General features: G+C 35.1%; 1 protein-coding gene across 1 annotated transcript in view; it reads left to right on the top strand.

Moving 5' to 3' along the window:
• DGKB (diacylglycerol kinase beta) overlaps positions 1 to 23936 on the top strand; it is a 610815-nt gene that overhangs the window by 191044 nt on the left and 395835 nt on the right. The window contains exon 14 of the mRNA XM_037056254.1: positions 20606 to 20638. Within this exon, the coding sequence (XP_036912149.1) occupies positions 20606 to 20638 (33 nt within the window). The remainder of the gene's footprint in view (positions 1 to 20605; positions 20639 to 23936) is intronic.

Here is a 23936-nt window from a genome sequence, read left to right as displayed (position 1 = left end):
AAACAACTATAACATGAATCCAGTGTATTCAGTTCAACTCTTCATAAGCAACTTAAATTTTATAAAAGGCCACTAACCCTTACCAATTGACTGTCAGAGCAGATGTCCCCTCTTTAATGGGCTTCATTTAAGAAGGCATTTTTTATTCTAGTTACAGATCACATTCGGAAATCCGTCCCATGCTCATCAGTGTGACAGTACATACGGAGCATGGCCTGACTGGCATGCGATCCAGTCACGCTTCATGATCTAAATGTTACCTCTCACACAACGCAGGCTCGCTGCAAGTCGTTTTCGTCCCATACAGATTTGCTTTCATTAAATTTGTACTTACCATTATGTTGTTAACCTTCATTGAATGCTATTTTTAAAAAATGACACGAAACACCCTATTGTAACAAAGAAATGTTGTCATTACCTAACATGGAGATGCTGTCATTACCTAGCAGATTACTTTTGGCTGTTTACCATGGTTAATTGTCTCTCAGACCTATCAGTCTTATTATGGTTATGTTTTATCTGCTATCTGTAGAGAGCATATAGTCAAATTTATACCCACACTAGACTATGATGTTGGTATAAGTGCTATTTACTTCTATGTACTAATCTATAACTTTATTACTATCCTATTCATAAATTTTCCTTTACTGTAATGGTCTCATTTAGTACTTTAAAATTATTTTTGATGGCATATAAATTTGTTAGATCACAGAAATCAGTGGAATTGACTAGTTAAAGTCCCATTGATTCTTAGAGTAATTTCATGGAGAAAGCTTTAAATTTGATCAACTTCTATAAAATGATGGTATAGTCTCATATCTTTGCCAAGTTATATGTACATATGTGTGTGTGTGTGTGTGTGTGTATTATGATCAGGCAAACTGGGTCTCTAGGAGTACTTTTATAATGATTCTTCAGTTTCAAAGAGACTTTTATTCATTTTCTTCTGCCACTACCAACAAAAGAAGACTTGAAATATCTCATGAGGAGTGGCATTTAAATTTTATGTTTGAACAGTAATATGAAGCAGATTATCATGCAACTCATATTATTATATTTGGCCCCTTGTTAGTTTTCTCTATACATAAAAGGGTTTCAGTACATTATTATTTAAAGGCTAGGTTCTTGTTCTCTAAGCAAAGGGTTGATTATTTATTTTAAATTTTTATTTTATTTTCTTTAATTATAGCCAACATACAATATTATATTGGATTAATGTATACAGCACAGTGATGTTAGATATATACACACACACATATATCTATATCTATATCATCTATATCTATATCCATATAATGTAGTGATCATCTAAAAATCTAGTATCTATCTAGTATCTACCTGACCATAAAAGGTTATTATAATATTGACTATATACCCTATGCTGTACTTTAAGGGGTTCATTATTTGGTCCTTTGTGATATCAGCATGTCTTATTTTTATTTTTTTTAAAGATTTACTTATTTATCTTTAGAGGGGAAAGAAAGGAGAGAAGGAAAGAAATATCAATGTATGGTTGCCTCTCATGCGTCCCCTGCTGGGAACTGGCCTGCAACCCAGGCATGTGCCCTGACTGGGAATCAAACCTCAATCTTGTGGTTCGCAGGCTCTTTACCTAATGCTTTAGCTTTTATTATAGAAAAGTATCCACTCTTTATATACTGTTATTCTATTTGAAAGTAATTTTAGAATCATTACTGTTCATATATGTATTATTTTTATGTATAATATCTCTGATTTAGATTCTTTCTATTTTTCTTCTCTCTTATCTCCTTCTTTCTTCTTTTCATTGTCTTATATTAAAGTCAACAGAGCTACCCTGGCTGGTGTGGCTCAGTTGGTTGGAGTGTCCTCCAGTAGACCAAAAGGCTGTGGGTTCAGTTCCTGGTCAGGGCATATACCTAAGTTGTGGATTTGATCCCCAGTTGGGGTATATAGAACAAGGCAACCAATCATTGCTTCTCTCTGACATCAGTGAATATCTCTCTCTGTTTCTCTGTGTCTCTCTATTTGTCTCTGTCTCTTCCTCTCCTCTCTCTAAAAGCAATGAAAAAATGTCCTTGGTTAAGGATAAAAAAATTAAATCAAAGTCAATGGGACTAAAAATTGAAACAGAACAGTTCTTTGTTTTTTATAGATTAGATTCTATTGGTGTACTAAATATTCACATATAGGGACTCTACAAGAGAAACCACCTTAATTCATCCTGCAGGTAATTCATAGAGTAAATGAAAACTTTATTGAAGAAATGATGTCTGAGCTAAGTCTCAGAAAATAAATAGGGAGTTACTTGCTATGCGTTGCTTGCTATGACACTAATAGATAAGGGTAGCTAGGAGAACAATTAAATTTCATGAACCTCAAATGATAAGAGGTTCTGCTGTGGGGCTGGAGAAATGTTGATTTTGATGGAAGGCCAAGAGAGTCTCTTAAAAACTGCAGGACCAATAATGGTTGAGACAATCAATGAGCAACCTCTTTTCAGAAGTGTTTTAGGGGCCCTGGCTGGTGTAGCTCATTGGATTGAGCACGGGCCTATGAAACAAAGGATTTCCGTTCAATTCCCAGTTAGGGCACATGCCTGGGATGCAGGCCAGTTCCCAGCAGGGGATGTACGAGAGGCAACCATACATTGATATTTCTCTCCCTCTCTCCTTCCCTTCTCCTGTAAAAATAAATAAATAAAATATTTAAAAAAAGAAGTATTATAGGGAAAGTGGCTGAGTTAGAAAAGAAAATAATTTGTTTCTTTTAAGCAAAGATTCCAGAGAGCCCATTGAAAAATTTTCAAATGAGGTGAAGTATGGAAGATAATTAATGAGAAATAAGCATAGGCTAGTGAAAACCAAAAAGGATAGGGTACTAGAAACTTAAGCTTCTAATGTGAACTGTGCATCTGTGGGCAAGTTGTTTCTGTCAAATTGTTACAGAATGGTTACCAATGACTGGTGTCCAGAACATAAAAATAATTTATATAAATCGGTAATAAGCAACTAACAATCCAATTCAAATGAGCAAATGACTTCAGCATTTGAACAATACACGGTCTGTCCACAATGTATCCATTGTGAAAAATATGGTATGAAAAATAGAGACATTTATTGAAGAAGGTATAAGATACAAGAAACATTGTACATAGGACAATGATGACTCAGTCCCCTTTAAACTCACAGTTTTCCCAATTGCCATCAGTTGCCCTGATGTGTTTTCCTGAATCTCATCAATGGTCTGAAATCTCTTCACCTTCAAAGGTGACTTCAGTTTTGGGAAAAGCCAGAAGTTGCAGGGTGTCAAATCTGGGCTGTAGGTGGACTGAGTCACCTGGGTGATTTCAAGTTTCACCAAAAACCTCTGCATGAGACCTGATGCCTGAACTGGTATGTTGTTTAGATGAAGCTGCCAAGCACCAGTTGCCCATAGCTGCAATCTTCTGAATCATCCGAACAGCCTCCACAGAGGAGTGTTCAAGCTTAATGCAAAATCAGATGGAGATTCATTGATCTACTTGCTCAGTCACTTTGAATGTGAAAGCCACACACTAAACATGCTCACTCAAAGATGTCTATCACCCCCACTGACTAGTACAGTGAAGTCATCATTGTTCAAGCACACACATTCCAGCCCACTCTCTGTGGCTGCCAGGTTACATCGATGACATGCACACCATTCTCATTATATTAATAATGGTTGGATTTTTCCAGACAGACTTTGTATATATCCATATACACATCACCGGTAAACATATTAGACATGTGCTTTCTATTATTACTCATCTGGATAATGCATGTTTAACTCTCAATAAATAACACCACACACCTATCATAATGATTATGACCACTAAAAATCCTAAGCTTTGGATAAGCTTTAAAGCAACTGGCTTTTTCACACATGTGGGAGAGTTAATTGGTTCAACAGCATCAGGATACCGTTTGGCAGTATACTGTCTGTATTAGATCCTGGCTTTTTGTGACATGAGGCAAATCATTCATAATGTGTACTCCTGTATTCCATTCATAAGAGGGAATTAGATAAATTAATATATGAATATTGTTTAGAAGTATACCTAGTAAATACTAAGTGCTCAGTTAATATCATCTAATATCACTCTTATATTAGGTGTTATATTGAAATCAAGAAGTGAATTTTAATCTTATAAAATAACAAATACCATATGATCTCACCTTCAACAGGAACCTAAACAACAAAACAATTAAACAAGCAAAATATAACCAAACACATTGCAATAGAGAGCAGGCTGACAATGTCCAGAGGGGCGAGGGGAAGAGATTTCAAGGGAAAGGGGGAAGGGTTTGCAGGAACAAGTATAAAAGACAAATGGACAAAAACTAGGGGAATGGAAATGGGAGGGAGGCAGGGAGGGCTGGGATGGGAGTAAAAGACAGAAAACGGTACTTGAACAACAATTAAAAAAATAATTTAAAATAAAATAACTAATACAATTTATAAAAATAATATTAAATAACAGAAAAATAGAAATCTGTAATTAGTTATCTAGAACAATTATTGGTATATTAATAGAATCACTATTAAAAATGTCTTCTTGATTTTGGGGTGTACTTTTTTAATGTTTTTGTAATTAAATTTATTACATTATGTGACTTCCTAGTTTTACACTTAAGCTAATGGCATTAAATGTTTATTTCCATATAGTGGCTGTGTAATATCTCATGTGAAAATATCATAATTTAGTTCAAACTAGATATATCAAGAATGTTTATTTTTTTATTATAAGCACCATCTTCATGAAGAGTGGCTACTCCTGGTTACTCTCTCATCAGCATTACAAAGTATCGTTTTTCTGCACTGTGTTACTTTGTTCTACAGGTGAATCAGGTGTCGCAGTTTAGTTCTTTCGACACTGTAAATACATTTCCAAATCAGGAGCATAGTGATTGGACTGTTCTAGAACCAAACATTAGTTTTAAAGTTAACTATTAATTGGTTAAACATTTAGAAATTAGCTTTAGGTCATTAATTTATTTCACTTTTAAACATACATAATATTATTAAAACACACAGTAAAGGTGATATTCATTGACAGGAAGTGATGTGACATGAAACAAAGAACACGTCCATTCCATCCTGTGGACTGATGTGGGGTATGCTCCCCGGAATGCGTTCTCTCGTTACAGTATCCTATGTTACTTAAAATAAACCTTTAAGAACACCAAGAAGATAAATAACAGGGCCTGTCAGTTCAGACAAAGAAAAACAAAAGTATTTAAAAAATAGCAATTTTGAACACATTCTTTTGATTTAATTCTAATGGTTCCGGTTCTCCCTCTGTCTAATCTCCGTTGTGACTCTGTACTTGTCTACCTTATGGTGTTGCTGAAGCAGCAATCTCTTTATCTCTACGTGTAAAGCCCCCAGAACCACAGGCTATATTAAATTCCCTTCTTCCCGTCTTGCCTGCATGTCCACAGTGATGAGAAATCTACTAAAGTATGTATTGTAGACATGGTGACTAAGGCTTAAATAGCAAGAGTATATTAAACCTTTCCTTAGGACATGCGTTTATGCACGTCATTGCAACTCAGCAATGTCCACAGGCCTATTAGGGTCTGGAAGTTTACTTTGTGTTTCTTCCTGGCAGACCAAGTATTATGGGTTCTTTCTGTTTTGTCACTTATCTTTAAGTAGCAACAAATGACTACCACAAAACGAAACATCATCCAATTAAAGGAGGGAGGGGTATATTTGTGTTCTTTGTGATTCTGAAATTTGAATTTTGAATTCTCTGTAACCTAATTTCTTATACTAGTTTAGTGGTTCAGAGTCTGGTGGAAAGGTTTGCACAACTGGATATGGACGTGACTTGCTGCACTGAGCTTTAGTTTTTATTATTGTCGCTTCAGCTGCTTCCCCCTTCTTTCCCATTTACTTCTTTAACCCTTAACCAGTCCCCGAAGTCATCAATTATCTTGAAATTCTTTATGTAATGCACCATGGATTTGTGCCTTTGCCATTTTCTTTTTTCTCTAAAGAGTGGGACAAAGCACATGGGCAGTGCTCAATAAATGTTTCATCAATGTCATTTCTTAATATTCATTTAATTAATATTCATTATAGATCAATTCATAATTGTCATCATAATAATTATAGGCAAAGAGGAGTCTCCTTTTCCTCATATTTTGAAAATCTAACTCAGACTCAATTTTATGGTATTGTTCACAATGGAGAGTAGCTTTGAGTTTTTGTATTTTCTAAAATGCGTAGAAATAAATTTTGTGTGTTCCTTTTTTTCCCTAATGGTTTTCTGATTTAAATTCTAATATGAGACATGTTAAACACTAGAGAGCCTTCATTTACATAAAACCTGAACATACTTATTTTGGTTGGACACCTCTTTATGTACATATACTTTAAAGGGGCACAACATAAGGCAGGGAAAAGGATGCATCATCGCTAAGCCATGATTCTATCCTTCCCTTGCGAGGTGAGCCATTTATCAGTTACATCATTTTAGGTTCTGAATAAACCATTTTTATGTTAACCCAGGTAGGCTCTATTATGTGGAATGTATGTACTTATAAACAGGGTCTAATCTAGAACAAAAATTATATATTATGGCTCATTATATTTGTTTTTACTTAAATAAATATGGTAGAGTTCTATTTTGAACTCTAAAATATTAATTTTAGTTTATTTTATAATAATGTGGCAAAAAGTACTGCTAACAATTTCTATGACAAGTTATGCCTAAGATATAGCTGTATCTAGAGTAAGTTATAATTCTTTTATGGAAAAAACTTTTACCTTGTTGGCTTAGTCTGGGGTTATAGAATATCAAAAAAGAGCTGATATGATATAATGGGAAGTTCAATGAGTTTAAAATCATAAAAACCTAACATGTACAGCCAAAACTGAGCATTATTCTAAAGACAGAATAAAATATTCAAAAATTTAAAATCTATGAAATGGATTAAAAAAAACAAAATTATACGTTTGTTTCATTCAAAAGAGGATATGTGTTTTTGTTTTAATGAATTAAGTTATTCTATGATTTATTAACAATTATATTTGAGGCAATTTATGTAAATATATAGTCAGCAGTAATATGAAATATAATAATTTTGTGCCAAAATTGTTAGACTTAGAAATTCATGTTACAACAATCTAAAAACTTTGTGCACTGACTAGTAGAGGTAGTGTGTAAATTTGTCCCTGAGTTTCTTTGTAACCTCAGGAAAAAGAAGGAAATATAGGCTTGACAGTAATTACAGCACAGAAACAAGCCATTTACTTACAGAAAACACTTTTTATTATTGCTGCTGTTAATGAAATCTTAGATTAAATTATTTCACATAAAATGGTGTTGGTTGGGGTCTACTCCTCAACAGTAATGCTGTACTCAATACAGTAATATTTCCAATGATTTTGGTATTTGGTAGCAATGGTCAATGAGATTAATGGCTATGGCCAAAGTGCATATTAGAGTAAATAAATCTACCAGTTTGCCAAAATATAGTAGTAGTATGGATAATTTTGACACCAGAAAGCAAAAAAGCATAGTAGTTTAAAGTTAGATGAATGTTATTCATGAAAATTTATTGCATGGTGTAGAAGAAAATGTTAATGGCAATTGCTTTACATGGTCAAGAATATATCTACTTTACAATATACTAACTTAGAAGGTAAAACTAGAAGGTTTAGAAAAGATAAAGGGGAAAAGTAATGCCTACCAAAAACTAAAATATTTCAGTATCCGCACAGGGGGGAAAAATCAACACTGAGGACAATCATTCAAATCAATAATGTTCAGGAAAGGACTAAGAAAATCTGTAGTCAAAAGAAGAATTTCAACAAAGTGGAAAGAGTTCATGCTGTCCCTAAACAAAATAAAAATAATTAAAACTGAAGTATGAAGTCTAATTATATGGAAGAAATCAGATTTAGCTAAAAAGACTCTATATTTTTCTAATCACTCATTTACTTATGGCTATTTTCCTGAAATATTTTTGGCTTGACAAAATGATTCCAAAGTTTGCTGGGAAGAATAAATGTTACCCAAACACTTTATGTATTCTGGATAGAAGAGTAATAAGATTTACTTTAACAAATCTGAAGCATATGTTTATTCAAGTTACAGTGATCAAAATAATATAATAATGTCTCCAGAAGGTAAAACAAACTGGTAGAATTCTCCTGTGAAACCATCCGGTCCAGGGCTTTTGTGTGTCAGGAGTTAACCAAGTACTGGAAGCAACCTAGGTGCCCATCAATAAATGAATGGATCAAAAAACTGGTACATTTACACAATGAAATTCTATGCAGCAGAAAGAAAGAAGGAGCTCCTACCTTTTGTGATAGCATGGATGGAACTGGAAAGCATTGTGCTAAGCAAAATAAGCCAGGTGGTGAAAGACAAATACCAGATGATCTCACCTTTAACAGGAACTTAAATAACAGAACAATCAAACAAGCAAAATATAACCAAAGACACTGAAACAGAGAACAGGCTGACAGTGTTCAGACGGGAGAGGGGAGGAAATTTCAGGGGAAAAGGGGAAGGGTTTATGGCAACAAGTATAAAAGACACATGGACAAAAACTAGGGGGGCGGAAATGGGAGGGAGTGAGGGAGGTCATGGTGGGTGGGCTGGGATGGGAGTAAAAGACAGAAAACTGTACCTGAACAATTAAAATGTTTAAAAATTTAAAAAAAAACAACTGGTAGAAACTCTAAAACATATTGAACTATAAGTAACAATGTATATAATGTAGATCACACATCAAATCTAGCAAGGGATGGTGGTGATCAGAAGTGATGAGGTTACTGTATAATCATATGAAAAACTAAATTAAGATAAATTCTACTTTACACTCATTGCAAAACATATCAACCATTGTTTAAAGGTTTAATTTTTTGCTTTGTAGGATGCCCTTTTACCTTTCTCTACAAAGAAAAAAGAAAATGTTGACAGACTTGAACAGTCAAAAATTTATTTAAAAAATAATAAAAATGAAAACTCACAATCAAGGTAAAAAGGCATTATAACAAAAAAACCATCTTGTCAAATCGATGGAAATAATTTATTAAATAATTTAGAAAGTTAAACCTTGTAAATAATCAACAAAGCACCTTAAAACAATGAGATACACTTTTAAATTTCTTTTTGGCAAATATTTTAAAAATGCTAATATTTAAGTGTTGGTAAGAATGTGCAAAACTGACACTTCCCATTAAACATTGATTAGGCTAATTTGCTGCAGACTGTGGCAATCTCCCAAATACATGAACCTCTGTGTTGGAATTTCTACTTCTGGCCTCTGTAGGAAGATTGGGGTTAGGGCAGGCAAAATATCCAGGTCTAATTTGATTACAGTGGAAGTAAATGACCATTTCCATCTTCTAAATTTTAAATTTTGAGTGCAATAAAAATGAGAATCCCTTTAGCACTAGACATTTATGGATAAATTTTACCTTACAGGGGTAACCTGTGGTTTCAATGGTTCCAGATGAAGTGGGAGTGGTAGTGATTGTAAAGTATTTATATACATACTTTCTTCTGTTTTATTAGTAGCTAAAACTTGTCTATTCTCAGTCTTTACTTGAAATCAAAGCAAACTGATAGACACATAAATTTAGGTTTATGCAGTCATACCTCAGACATATAGTGGATTTGGCTCCAGACCACCACAATAAAGCGAGTTACAGGCATACCTTGGGGATATTATGGTTTTGGTTCCCTATTAACCTAATAAAGCAAGACATAGTCTTTTTTTTTGTTGGAGGGGCTTGGCTTCCATTTGTAAAAAACATAACACCTGTAAAGCTCAATTAAGAGAAGCACAATAAAATGAGGTCTGCTTGTATATCAATTTTGTGCATACTTGCAATGAGTTTTGACTCACTTATTCGTTCCTTAGTTAAATCTATGTGCCCTGTTTTCATGGAATAAGAATAGTTTAGTTCTGTTGAGACCTCCATGCCCACTCCTTGCTATCCGATTTGATGATAAAATCTATCATTTAACACTCTGTTGCTGATAGTCATGGGAGCCTTGATGAACTCATTTGTACAAGGACACCGAGGTCTTGGTGGCATGCAGCGCACCACCTGTGTCCAGTTGCTGATTTCCTTACTCCTGTGTCATTCCAACCACAAACAGTTTCAGACATTTTCATTTGGTTACCATTTCTCCAACACCCTTAAGTCATCTAATACCTACATTCCACCAATTCCTTCTCGCATTTTCTGCCTCTCTTCCAACTCATTTTTGTCCTTTTGTGACATTTGTCATAACCTGTAATGACATTCTACTGATATGCTGATTTATAAAGGAAAGACCCAAACAAGGTATAATCTAATGTGCATCTGTTAGGTAATACTTGAAAGTAGTATGATTTGAGTTCAGTACTTGAACTTCTCATTTTTTTTATCCTTAGTTGTGTGTCTGCCTTAGAACCCACACCAGAGAAAGGTGTTCTTTCTCCTGTGTAGTTACTTTCTGTATTTGTACATGAATGTGACCTTTGCTTGCCTTTTAATGTAGCCATGAACATATGCAGGTGTGAAATATCCTCACTGTGTCAGATTCCCCTCCTCCTTCTCAACCCACATAATTCAAATTTCTGACTGTTTCATAATGTAAAACTGCTGTTGCCATTGATCTTAAATCTAGTGGTACTTTCTGGTTGGATTTCCAAGGAGCAAAGACTGAACCAATGATTGGGCTGTATGTCATATATAAAAAAATCTTTAAGGGAGGGAGGAAACAGGAGAGGGGTGGCCATATTTTGAATAATAAATTTTCGCAGGGAGAATTTAAGCTTTGCTTTGAATCTTAGGTACACTGGGAAACAGTCATACCATAGGATTGTTCTTCTATGTAAAGGAGCTGGCTTTCCTAGCCCACATCTTGACTCAAGGCAAAAGGGTGGCCTTTTCTAACCCATATCAGTCATTCGTTAGCTGTGGTCTTCTCCAGATAGGAGATGCTCTCAGGAGGCCCTGCTCCTGTGAGCAAAGAGTAATTCTTCAGAAAATGGGGCATCTCAGAGGTCTTTGCAGTCAGCACTGAGAGCAGCTGGGGATAGGTAGGTGTTCTGGCCAGGAAACAGGGGTAAGCTTTGGGCCACCAACAGGATTGCTAGATTCCCTTTGCAAGAAGGATCTCATCTGAATCCCCTCCAGCATTTGAGCATATTTGAAATGCATGCTCTATTCTCATAAACTGTAACAATCATTGCCCTGGGTGGTTGGCTCAGCTGGTTGGAACATCATAATATATACATCAAAAGGTTGAGAGTTCAATTCCCTGTCAGGGCACATATCTAGATGTGGGTTTGATTTCCATTTGGGGTGCCTATGGGAAGCAACTGACCAATGTTACTCTCCCATTTTGATGTCTGTCTGTCTGTCTTTCTTTCTCTCCCCATTCCTCTCCCCTCATATCCTTAATAAACATGTCCTTGGGTGTGGATTAAAAATTAACATGTAACATTGGTCTAACACACTTCTACTATCTCTCTAGCCACACTTTATTGATACTGCTAAATTCCTTGTCTTCCTTTTATTCTGATATATATGTATGCTTCCATTTTAAATTATGTTCTTATGTTATTATACTCTCTGTAAGGGATCTCATGCAATTTCATGACTAAAACTACTACTTTTGAATATGTCTATGCAAGTGTGTTGTCCTTTACCCCTTTAAATCTGAATATTCAGCTCCATGTTATAAATTTCCCCTTAGATATCCCACAGAAGCCTCAAAGTCCATGTGCGATGACCTGAACTTAAGTTGTTTCTTGTGAAACTCTCCCCTATGCTCACTGAATAGCACCATCATCATTCCTAATGCTCACATTAGAAGGATTTAATTTCTTTATCTCTATTGTCTAATTCATTTAGACATATATTAGATGGTCAGCAAATATTTACAGTATTAATAAATGATATTCAGTGAACTCTTATTAATTCTATCAGTTGTCACTTTTTCCTGTGTTGAGAAGAAATACATCAAACAGTAACAGACATCAAATACAGATTACAATGAATGAGTGATAGAGGTTTATTTTTTAAAACCATTGCTATCCCATAAAACTGAATTTAATTGTTGTAAGCTAATAAAATCAGTGCAAAGTATGTGATGATGAGGTAACATTAGTGGATGTCAAATTATTATTGTGCTTAGTTTCTGGAGTGGCACTAGAAGTATTTTATAGTTATTACTAAATTTTGAAAAACTAGTGATTGTAACATTGTTGTAGTTATATAAAATATCCAATAGATGGTACTATGAAATGCCTAATATTTCAAATAAAGTACTAGAGAGCTTAGATAGAATATTTCAGAATTCTGAGTAGAATCAAGGCATTTTCCCCCAGATATTAAATTATATATACAATCTATTTTATAAAGTAATACAGCTTAAACAATGCAGCAGTCCATGTAAAAATAGCATAAATGTTCACTCTTAGTGTTCAGAAAATGAAAATTGGTATTTACTGCTAAATGGAACTTGAAAATTGTTTGTATTCTATTAGTAGGATTTTATTGTTCTTATTTGTGTGGATTACCCTTAGTTTATGTGGTATTTTAGTTAATGTAACTCAAATCATAGCATTTAATTAGCAACTGTAGCTGCATGTCTTTGTTATGATATTCTTCAAAAGTTTTCTGCTAAAAATTAAGCAAACTTGTGTGACATAATCACAGGTATCTTACTTGAAACATACATACAGCTTTAAAAAATTTCGCTACTATTTATGATATTTGTAAAAATGATGAATATTCCTCTGTATTAGGGTTATTTATTTATTAATTTATTCAGTACACTTTTATTGTATATAACCATATATAGACAAACCAAATACTAGACAAATACTAGACAAACCAAGATAATTAGCTTTTAGAAGGAGTGTTTTTGCATGGGTTTGCAGCTTCTTCTAGGGCATGCATCAGATGCCCCTCAGTTGCTTTGCAGACTTACTGTTTTTTCCATGTTTTACATATTCCAACTGTGTGGCATATTATTCATCCTCTTTTAAAGAACATATTATTGGGTGCACATGAATGTTCTGCTCAAAGAAAATATGATGTTGAAATAACTTGAGCTACCCTAAATAATCGAGGCTGTTTTCTTTATTTAAAACATAATAATAATTAGTGTTTTCATAAGTCTAGGCTCTTCAGACCATTATCTCCTGACCCACATCAGAATACATATGTAAAATTTGTAATAGCAAGGTGTGGAATGAACAACTAATCCCTGGGTACTTTGAGTTAAAAATGATTTCTGCCCACCACTGTGTGATGATAACACTCCTTTGGATTCATCAGGAAATAGTGGGGCCTCTAAAATCCTGTGGGGATTCTTCAGATGTTGCACGCATTATGTACTTTGTTTCTTTCAAAAACAGTGACACACGATGTTTCAGTTACTCAGATTTTTAAAGAATGTTGCCTGTGCGTAACATTACACGATAAAGTTCCTCCTTCAGTCCAGTGGGTTTAAATATGAACTGTGTGTGCAATTCTAAAGTGATAGTCTCTTAATAGATGTCAGATACTTTTTATTGCTGCCCTCTTTCATTTCAGTAACATTTTAATTAATTCACACTGATTGAATAAATGTACATTGAGACTTGTTTCCTAATGAGGGCGCATTTAGAGGAAAGGTTTTGCATCATTCTGATATCCTGTGGGTAATTATATTCTAATTATATGGTCGGGGGAAAAGAGTCTATAACACAGTCCTGTTATTGTTCGTTGGACCCAATTAATTACATGCACATAATGAAAGTTCATGATAAGGTTGACTGGCAGTTAGTGTAAAATTTTAAGTCAATTGAATCTTAGCCTAATGTGAGTGTGGAATTTGACTTTAACCTGGTTAGAAAATGCTTTGGTGTGAAATCGGTGGGTATTTAGAGGGGCACAGGATGAGAACAAATTTCATGATAACTTATTTGTTCTTTAAGTTGTTTTCCAAGATAGATGAAAATGAAAACCTAACAGCCTAATGATTTAAATATTACTATCGATATTCTTTCATATCCTACAGTGGTTTTTCTGTCTTTTGGAAAGCAGTGGTACACTAACGGTAAAACGATAATGTTGCTAGAATGGCTCATGTATTTGGTGAGGACAAATGTAGCCCTATCAGCAAGTGTTCTTAATCTATTATATTAGGTTCTTTTTCCAGAGTGTTTTCTTTTTAATTTCAAACCACCCCCTGTACTCAGACCTCTTTCCCAAACATTCACGTGTTCATATGTACATACACATAATCATAAATAGGCACCTGTCAATTATATGTAAAGTAAAAATGCCAAAGAATAATTTGAAAAAATAATAAGCCATGGATGAATCTGATGTTTAAGCATTTTTCAATGTACATTAAACAAAAAGCTCAAGCTGTGATCTAAATATCAACTCCATCCCTCTTTTGCTCAGCTTTGTTGTTTTCTTTGCTGAGGTTTTGGAAAGGACAGTGCTCAGGGTTGAAGAGAATAGTAGGGAGGGTTTTCTTCTAAGCCTCCCCTCCCCCTTTTCTCCATTGCTTTCTCTCTTTGGTCTCTTCTCCCCTGTCTTCCGTATTTCCTTCTTTTTTAAAAAGATGTTATTTATTTGTTTTTAGAGAGAGGATAAAGGAAAAAGAAAGAGAGGGAGAGAAACACCAGTGTGTTGTTGCCTCTCATGTGCCCCCTACTGGGTACTGGGCCTGCAACCCTGGTATGTGTCCTGACTGGGAATCGAACAGGAGATGCTTTGGTTCACAGTCTGGCACTCAGTCCACTGAGCTACACTAGCCAGGGCACGTCTTTCCTTCTTTATCTCTATTGTGATAGCCCTAGCATAGATATTTCACTTTTAAAATGTCCATTGGTTCCCATCCACTTAATCAACTATAAAAAATCATTTCAGATGAAGAAAGTGCAATCTGTCCTTTCTTGTTGAGCTCTATGCAGGCAGTGAAAACTAAGGATATTGTTTAGGTTCTAAAATTAGTAAGGTACCATTTATTGAGAATTTAAATTTGCCAGACCTCCTATTAATCCTAAAGGTAGGTATAGTTATGATACCCATGGTACACTTGAGGAAAGTAAAGCTTAGAGATATTAAGAAATTTATTTAAAGTCACACAACATGCAACCAGCAGAAGCAATGGTTTGCCTTGCCCCAAATCTCTTGTTCTACGCCTATTTTTAATGTTCATGCTGTAGTCCCCCAAAATTGCTTGAAATAAACTCAGGATTTAGGAAATCTAAATTTCAAAACCAGCATTTCAGAAAAGAATGGGAAGAAAAACAATGGAGAAAAGTAGATTAGAATAGAAGTGAAGAAAAAGGAGAATAATAAAGTATATATCACAGAGTGGGGTACACAGGGTGCGAGTCCTTTGTGAAATTATTTCAGAAATGTGTAAATATAGAAACATTCATATTGTAGATCAAAGCTAAAAAATCCCCAAAGAAACTTTCTTCAACCATATTGGCTTCTGATGATGTGATGAGACCTAACCAGGGTGGATAATATTTCTTATGGTTTTACTCCACTAACTAATCAGTAGGCAAGACAGTAACAGCAATATTAGACAGAGTTTTAGTTATTCCTGCCAACTGCTTTTATATGCAGAAATCTATGTTTGAAATAATTTAGCTATCTTTATAAAAATGTAGCTTTAATATCCATTTTTCACTGAAAACATTTGGTGCTCCTTAAGTGTCCACATACCCATTGCACTGGGTGGACTCTCCTGCAGGTCCAGGAAATTCCTTTCTGGACACAGACAGGTGCACGTATTGAGGGAGCTGTTCGGAGGGAGCCTCACAGTCCCTGCACTTCAGTGTCTCCTGACCAAAGCTCTGCAAAGAGGCATAAATGATTACATTTACAGGAGTAAGAACAGGATATTTTTGTGAGCAATTACAAAGGTAGTTGAATCACCCTGGTAAAAATATTTTTACCATTAAATTTATGTTGACGTAAGAAGCTTAATTTGGCTCAGGTGAGAAGTGGCTAAGAAAAAGACCCTGTTTAAGATTATAACATGACTATTTTCTAATCTATTTTATTTTTGCTAGTTACATTTTATTAGGTATGTCAAAGTGCCAGTGGGAAAGAAAACAAACCCAGTTTATATTTTTAATAATTGACCTACTTGACACACATTGAAATAATCTTTGATTAAAGATGTTGATAAAGACAACAGTAGTATTAAAATTACTTTGATCTCAGAGTGTGCATACCCATGGACTTGAAAAGTCAGAAAAGGTTAAACAAATTATGAAGCTGGAATGTGAGAATAACATCCATGGAAACCAAAAAATATGTTTAGTTTCTGTATCTTAGAGTGGTTGTTGCTGCATTTTATTATCATGTGTGAGGGAAAAACACCTCAAGCTCTGAAGCCGAGGCAGTGTGCCGTGTTAGGGAGACAATTGTTCTCTTCCCAAACCTGCTTTTCTCCTGTCTCTCACTTCTTGATGCCAGTGATATTGAATTATATGTAAGGAAAGTAAGCCGCTGAAAATAGTTTTATTCGGCCTCTTTCATTTTCCACTGCACTGGAAGTTATTCTCTGTTCAATTAATCCATGCAATATCCAAGCCAGTTCTTTTAGGCAGAAAGGATATATAGTGAGGTGACTAAATACTTTGTTGTATTCAACCACATTTTAAAATTGTTTGGTTTCCAAATCACTTAAAAAATAGAGACATAGCTAAAAAAGAAATTTATTTTTTTTTTGGTTGAACCTCCTGTTGTTTGAATCAAGTAAAGCCTAAGACAAAAAAAGCACTGTGTTTGGATTCTGTCACTAACTTCATTTTTTCACGCTGGTTATCTAATCTTTCTGATTTTCAGTTTCCCAGACTGAGAAATGGGGTCTGTATCCCAGTTTAGTGGAAGGATTAAATGAAATAATAAACATGAAAGCAATATTTCAAAACTATGAACATTCTTGTATAGGTATGATATATAATTCTATTAATGTTACTTTAGTTTTGAAATAACTGATGGCCCTTTTAATGTGAATACTATTCTCTTATTATATTTTTAACTAAGTCAAAGCTTAATAATCTCTCCAACAAAGATTTTTCTTTGTCCTGTGACAATTTGGATTAAATTGTCAATTTAAAATGATTCCATTTTAGGAAATATGAAGACAAGAGATATCTCAATACTTTAGAATAATAGGTTTTTAAAAAATTCTTTGATATTAGGTTGAACTTAACAAGTGCCCTGAGGCAAATGCATCCTTTAAACTAATTATCTGTACTGTGTATTCTATTTAAAATTAAAATGATGCTGATTAAATAAAATCAATCACATTCTTCTGTAGTCACACCTCACATATGATTAAATACAAATATACAGTTCCTGTATTAATTCTAATTAAAAATATATTACATTTAGAATTATACACTCATGATAATTTTAAAGAACCTAAAACATTTACACTGCTCATCCTTGATATTTAAAAATTACATATAGGAGAATAAAACCAAAGTAATGTAATATCTCAGTTTGTTTTCTAACAAGTTGCTTCTTTTTCATTTACACAGATATTATGGTTTACTTATTGTGACTCAGGGATAAGCTAATGCTAGGCATGGTAATTTAATATACACGTGTTGCCTGTACATCTTAATTGTAAGTGAGCTCAAATATAGTTTCATCACCCTTATTCTTGGAGTAAATTTGTAGTGTTGCTGTCAGATGTCTGAGTGTTGCTAGAAAAAAATTCTCAATGCTGGTGGCTTGCTGTCTTCCATATTTATGACTTCTAGCTCAGCTGAGGGCTCAGTTTTGTTTGATCCCGTTATTCATCCTTAGTCAAGTGCTTTCCCATCCTCAGAGATGCAGTGACAAAATCTGGACTATTTCCTTACTTTCTTCATCTTGCTTTCTCTCTACCAAACTTGTTTGCTCTCAGTAGATGACCCATATGTCCTCTGCTCTGAGAAGGAGGAAGCCTGCTGACATGAATATCTGTAAATTACAATTCCCTACACAAGTGCTAACAGAGTGCCTGCTAGGGTTCAATTTCATCCTCTAGTGTGTTGGGGGGTGCCTTAAATGGGATTTTCATTATCCAACAAGGCCTACGCAGTCTTTGCTTTTTGTGGCATTGGGTTGCACAAATACTGGAAACTCCTAACCTATATCCATCAATTGTGTGTACACACACACACACACACACATATATATATATATGTGTGTGTGTGTGTGTATGAATATATGTGTGCTTGTATACACATTTTTACAGCAATACATACATAATATGTATTTTATTAAGTTGAATCTTTTGAAAGGCAAATTGCAGGTATTTTGACGGTAAATCTCCAAATATTCCACCAGGCATTTTCTAAGATTAAAGAAAAATTTCTATGCAATTACAATATTATTATCACACTGTAGAATAGCAGCAATGATTCTTGTGTATATTCAAATGCCCACAACTATCTTTAAAATGTCTTTGATGTTTTTATGGAGGTATTGTTGTAGAGGTGGTATGGATAAAATCTACTTAAATTTTTAAAAATTATTTTATTGTGGTTCAATTAAAGTTGTCTGTATTTACCCCCTACCCTCCCCCCACCCCAGCCAAACCCACCTCCCTCCCTTGTTCCTACCTCTCTTGGTTTTGTCCATGTGTCCTTTATAGTAGTTCCTGAAAACCCTTCTCCCCATTATCCCCTCCCACCTCTCCTCTGGTTTCTGTCAGATTGTCCTTAATTTCAATGTCTCTGGTTCTATTTTGCTTGCTTTTTTCTTTTGTTGATTAGGTTCCAGTTAAAGGTAGGATTGCAGTTGGTTGTTATGCTGAACCTTGGACAAAACTACAATCTTTTTACTTGGCTTTGTGCAGACTTATGTGTAGTTAACAAACTCTTTCAGAGGAAGAAGGGACCTGTGACTTATGCTCTAGAGGTTGCCCAATGGGTGTCTCAGTTTGATCTCTTGAGAGTCTCTGGGTATCCCTGGGGCCACGGCGTTAGATAGGTAAGGAATCATAGTATAAGTCACTTAACTATGGATTTGAGGAAGAAGAAACATTTATATATTATAATAAAGATGGAAGTATGTATTCACGTCTATAAAGTGTTTATTCAGATCTAAGCTTCAACCAAAAGCTGAGAAAGATGAAGAATAGTAGGCTGACAAGGAGCTTTAAGAAGGCCTAAACTGAAACTAGTACAAATATTTTCCCCATCACCCATTGCCTGAAGGGTATGTAGACGGACTTGGATTGAAGTATATTCAGTCAAATATACTGAAATCCGAAAGCTTTCCATGAACGTTCTTCCAAATCTTATGTCAATTCATCTGAGAAACAACAGCAATTATTTCCACAGGGTTCTCCTGCAAGTGGGATAGTAAAATCAAGGTTATTTTAAACAGGCTTTATTATTTTGTTTGACTAAAAATCTGCACCTGCCATTTATTTTTACTTATATAAACATCTTTGAAACAAAGTTGTATTCCTGGACACCTCCATTTTCTCTGGGGCTGTCTTAGACTCCTTCTCCTTGTGGTCCACTTTTGGGTGTCTTGGATCCTTCTAATCCATCTCTATGCAGATCATCTGTGAAGTTGTGTGAGGCCTCACTTACCTCAGAAGTAGCTAATTACTCTTTTGGTTCTTGCTGCCTTCCCAAAGTTCTGTCTGGTAAACATGCCAACTAAGACCCATGTTCTTAGACGTCTCAGACCCATTTTGGGGATCTACCCAGAGTCCTCACAAAGCTTGGTCCTGGGGAGAAAACTAGAATATATCCCCCTCTTCTTCTTTTTTAAGATATCTAACAACTGCCAGCTACTTATCCAATTTTCTTACTTTCCTTCCTTCAGCCCCAACTTTAGGAAACTTTTATCTGGCATTATGAGTGTTGAAAATTCTTCCAAATGTGTTCTAAGTCTCATAGGACATGGGATTTGGGAATTACCTTTCCAATGTGACTCAGAAAAGGAGGGGTGGTGGGTCATTGAAGATACAGTCTCATGAAATCTAGCTTCAGTGTAGTTACCCTCATTTAAAAAAATTACTTTCGAGTAAAATCTTGCTTTTTATTTAATTACATTTTTGTTTTTTACTAATATTAATACTCCCTTCATTTTTAGAGAATGGCAAAATAAAATCATCCTCATCAGCTATATCTACATAAAAAAGACACTGAGTATTTTTAGGAAGGAGTGAGAGATGGATTGGAAGGTGGAAAAGTGGGCTGGGCAAACATGTGACTTCAAAATGAGTAAGGGTTATTCATAATGGATAATGGAACTTGGAGAGGAGTTTGTATTTCAAAATATAAATGTAATGTGTAAGTGTTGTTGTAAAGAAGTGAATGGAGCAGGCCAAAGGTGTCATCCAGTTTGTTTTGGGTGGATGAAATTGTATTTTGGATAAGCCATTCCACAACCTAGCCAACTCTGAATTAGAGCATTCCTTTATTTTGTGAAAAGATATTTATGCAATGAGTGAATGTAAGCAAAAAACTATGACCAGAAACTGCATTTGATGTTTATTCACTTATTTCACATGAGAATAGTGATATAAGAATCTTCACTTATATTTGTTTTCAGTTTGACCTTTTTTTCAGCTTTAATATGAACTTCTCTTTTTCAACAGACTCTGCCCACTTCAGGAGGTTCAGTCCCTGAGGTGCGTAAGCCAAAAAGGTTTTCACAATTGCAATTATAGGTCATTATACCTCTCGTGCTATAAAAACATGTTGGGTTGTCTTAGTGACCATTAACGTTAATTTGTATATTTTATTTTTTCTCATGTCCTTAGGGATCTTTAGATTTTCATGATGGGATAGACTCAAAGCATTTCCAATCTACATTTGTGACCAACATTAGAAAAACAAGAAGTCACATGAAACAAAGTATATAGAGCTAAATAAAGGTTACTTTGCAAAGAGTTTTGACTAAGACCAGCATACAAGGATAGCATCATTACCACTTGTCAAGTTAAAATATAAATACATTAAACCTAAAACAGATCCTCTGAGCCATTAAAATATAGCTTTCACTGATAGTATGTTGAGAAACTTTGCCCCTTTTCAAGTGTCCATCGCTGTAAAAAACAGTACACCTGCATTAATTAATCGTTTAGCATATGACGTCATATAGAAAGTCATGCTAATCAAATACAGTCACAGGATAAGTGACTTGTTTAGAAAATAAATGTAGGCATTGTTATATTTTTCTTTTTTTTAAATATTGAAAGAGAGAGATGGTGAGAAACATTGATTTGCTGTTCCACTTATTTACGTATTCTCCGAATGAGTCTTGCATATACCCTGGCTGGGGATCGAACCCACACCCTTGGCACACTGGGATGATGCTCTAACCAACTGAGCCACCCAGGAAGGGCTCTACATTTGATTTCAGTGAAGTATTAGCTTTACCATGCATTAATGAAGCAAAACCTCCATATTATTCTGTGACAAAAATTCAATTGTTACTGTCTCTAAAGGATTATGCTCAAGTGGCATCATTTCCTTACAATGATAATTTGAATCTACTTCTTATTAAAATTATTATTTATAATATTTGAATAACCATCTAAGTATGAATTTATTTAGAGAATAAAATAATTGCACAAAAAAGGCAATTTTCATTCAGGGCACATGCTTAGGTTTCTGGCCAGGTCCCCAGCTGGGGGCCTACAAGAGGCAACCAATCCATATTTCTTTCCCTCTCTTTCTCCCTCATTTCCCTGTCTCTGAAAATAAATAAATGCAATCTTAAAAAAATATTGCTATCCTTTAACATCATTGTGTGGGTTCATTTCAACTGTATTTTTCCAGAATTTTTCTTGAGCCCATGTGTAGCAATATAAATGAGTGTGTGAATACGCACACTCACAGAGATACCCAGAGACACACAGGCAGAGAGAGAGACAGACCCCAGTGCTCCACCCTCAGAAACAATTGCCTGTTGATTAATGGAAAAAGTGGTTAAAGTGTAGGTAAGAAAATTTATGGAAAGATATATGCATACCTTCAACATTATACTCATGTTATATAAATGGATATTAATTGACTACACTTTTGACAGGATAAAGGCCTTTTCTATGAGGGCATAGCTACTATTTGGAAATGGCTTTTATCCCCCATTTACTCACCCATAAATTTCAATTATCAATTGTTTTAAAGTCAAACAAAAACATTCCTATTTGGTCTAAGGGTATTTGTATATTAATGAAAGCAATTGTTTCTAATTCTGTTCAGATTTTTTAAAAGATTTTAATTTATCTTTTAGAGAGAGAGGAAGAGGGGGAAAGAGGGAGAGGAACATTGATGATGTACCAGAGATACTTCGATGGGTTGCCTCTTGCACACCCCCAACTGGGGACCAGGCCCACAAACCCAGGCATGTGCACTGACTGGGAATTGAACCCACAACCCTTCTGTTTGCAGACCCGTGCTCAATCCACTGAACCATACCAGCCAAGACCCATTCAGTTGTTTTAAAGTATAACCAAAACTTAAGGATATCTGTGGAACAAGTGGTATTTAAAACCCTTTATTTTTTAGCCCTGGCTGGTGTAGCTCAGTGGATTGAGTGTGGACCTGTGAACCAGACGATCGCGGTTTGATTCTCAGTCAGGGCACATACCTGGGTTGCAGGCCAGTTCCCAGCAGGGGCCAGTTCCCAGCAGGGGATACACGAGAAGCAACCATACATTGATGTTTCTCTTCCTCTCTCCTTCCCTTCCCCTCTAAAGATAAATAAATAAAATATTAAAAAAATAAAATCCTTTACTTGTTATTACTAATTCTCCATGTTTTTATAGTCGATTGTGTCCAAACCCAAGTTGACCCGACCTCCTACAAACAGACATGCACACATACACCTGATACTAGTCTCTCTTTCCAAATAATGCAAGTAGTTTAGAGAAATAACTCACTTTATACACATAATCCAATGGCATGAGAAATAATTAACTTACCTGGTTACAAAAGCAAGATAAATTCTACTTGGAACTGGCATACGCAGATTGGGTACCACACAGAAATGACCAGGTTGGTTATTGAACATAACATGTAGAAAGAAGTGATAATGTGTCCATACAAGAAAGCTGCCTCCTTGCTTTTGACCTTAGGTTTCCTGGGGCATTGGTCAGTACGGTTTTATGAAAGGAATGGAGCAGGAGTGGAGTTGAGGCACATACATGCACATACAACTTTAGAATCTCAGTACCATTTGCCAGTAAGCAGTCCAAATTAAAGGATTTCCTCATGGGCCTTCAGGGCATCCATATTTAACTCCTTTGAAAATGTACGTTTGCTTTAATGCATAGTATACTTTTTTAGCTTTATTTTTATTGTTGACACCGTTACAGATATCCTCATTTCCCTCCCTCTGCCCCACCCCCTGCCCCCCACCCCATTTCTTTCTGGCCATCACCACACCCTTGTCTGTGTCTATCGATTATGCATATATGTTCTTTTGGCATCTTACTTGTTTTAAACTTAATTATAAACTATAACATTTTTTATTTAAAAATTATTGCATGTACTGTTGATTTTATGCCAGTATTTAATGTATCATTACACGAAGCTTTCCTTTTATAGATGAGTTCAACAGTGAGTAGATCACTTGCCCAAAAATTTACAGTCTTTGCCATTTTTGAAATGAATGCGTTTCTCTGGGCAGAGAAATGTTCAAATTCCACAGTAAAGTCACACTTAACAAAGGTATAGCTTTGTGGCTGTCAATAAATTGGTTTCTCAGAGCTGCTAACCCTTATAAGTCTCAATGATATGGTGACACTTTTGCCTCAGAGAGATTTTTATATTAAGAATGTCCCAGTGTTACTTTTGGTTAAATTCTAGAGTTTCTGGGAAATTTTTGTGGCCTAGCCCTAGGGGCCAAAAGGGCTATGTCTCCATTCAAGCAATTGGTGAACTAGCAGAGAAAGTAAGTGGCAGGATTCCTTTGAAAGATGC

The sequence above is a fragment of the Sturnira hondurensis genome, unplaced genomic scaffold (genome assembly GCF_014824575.4).
Source record: "Sturnira hondurensis isolate 20B ecotype Veracruz unplaced genomic scaffold, ASM1482457v3 Scaffold0008897, whole genome shotgun sequence".
NCBI lineage: Eukaryota > Metazoa > Chordata > Mammalia > Chiroptera > Phyllostomidae > Sturnira > Sturnira hondurensis.
Note: the sequence above shows the minus strand (reverse complement) of the source record. Positions and strands in the feature narration are given on the sequence as shown.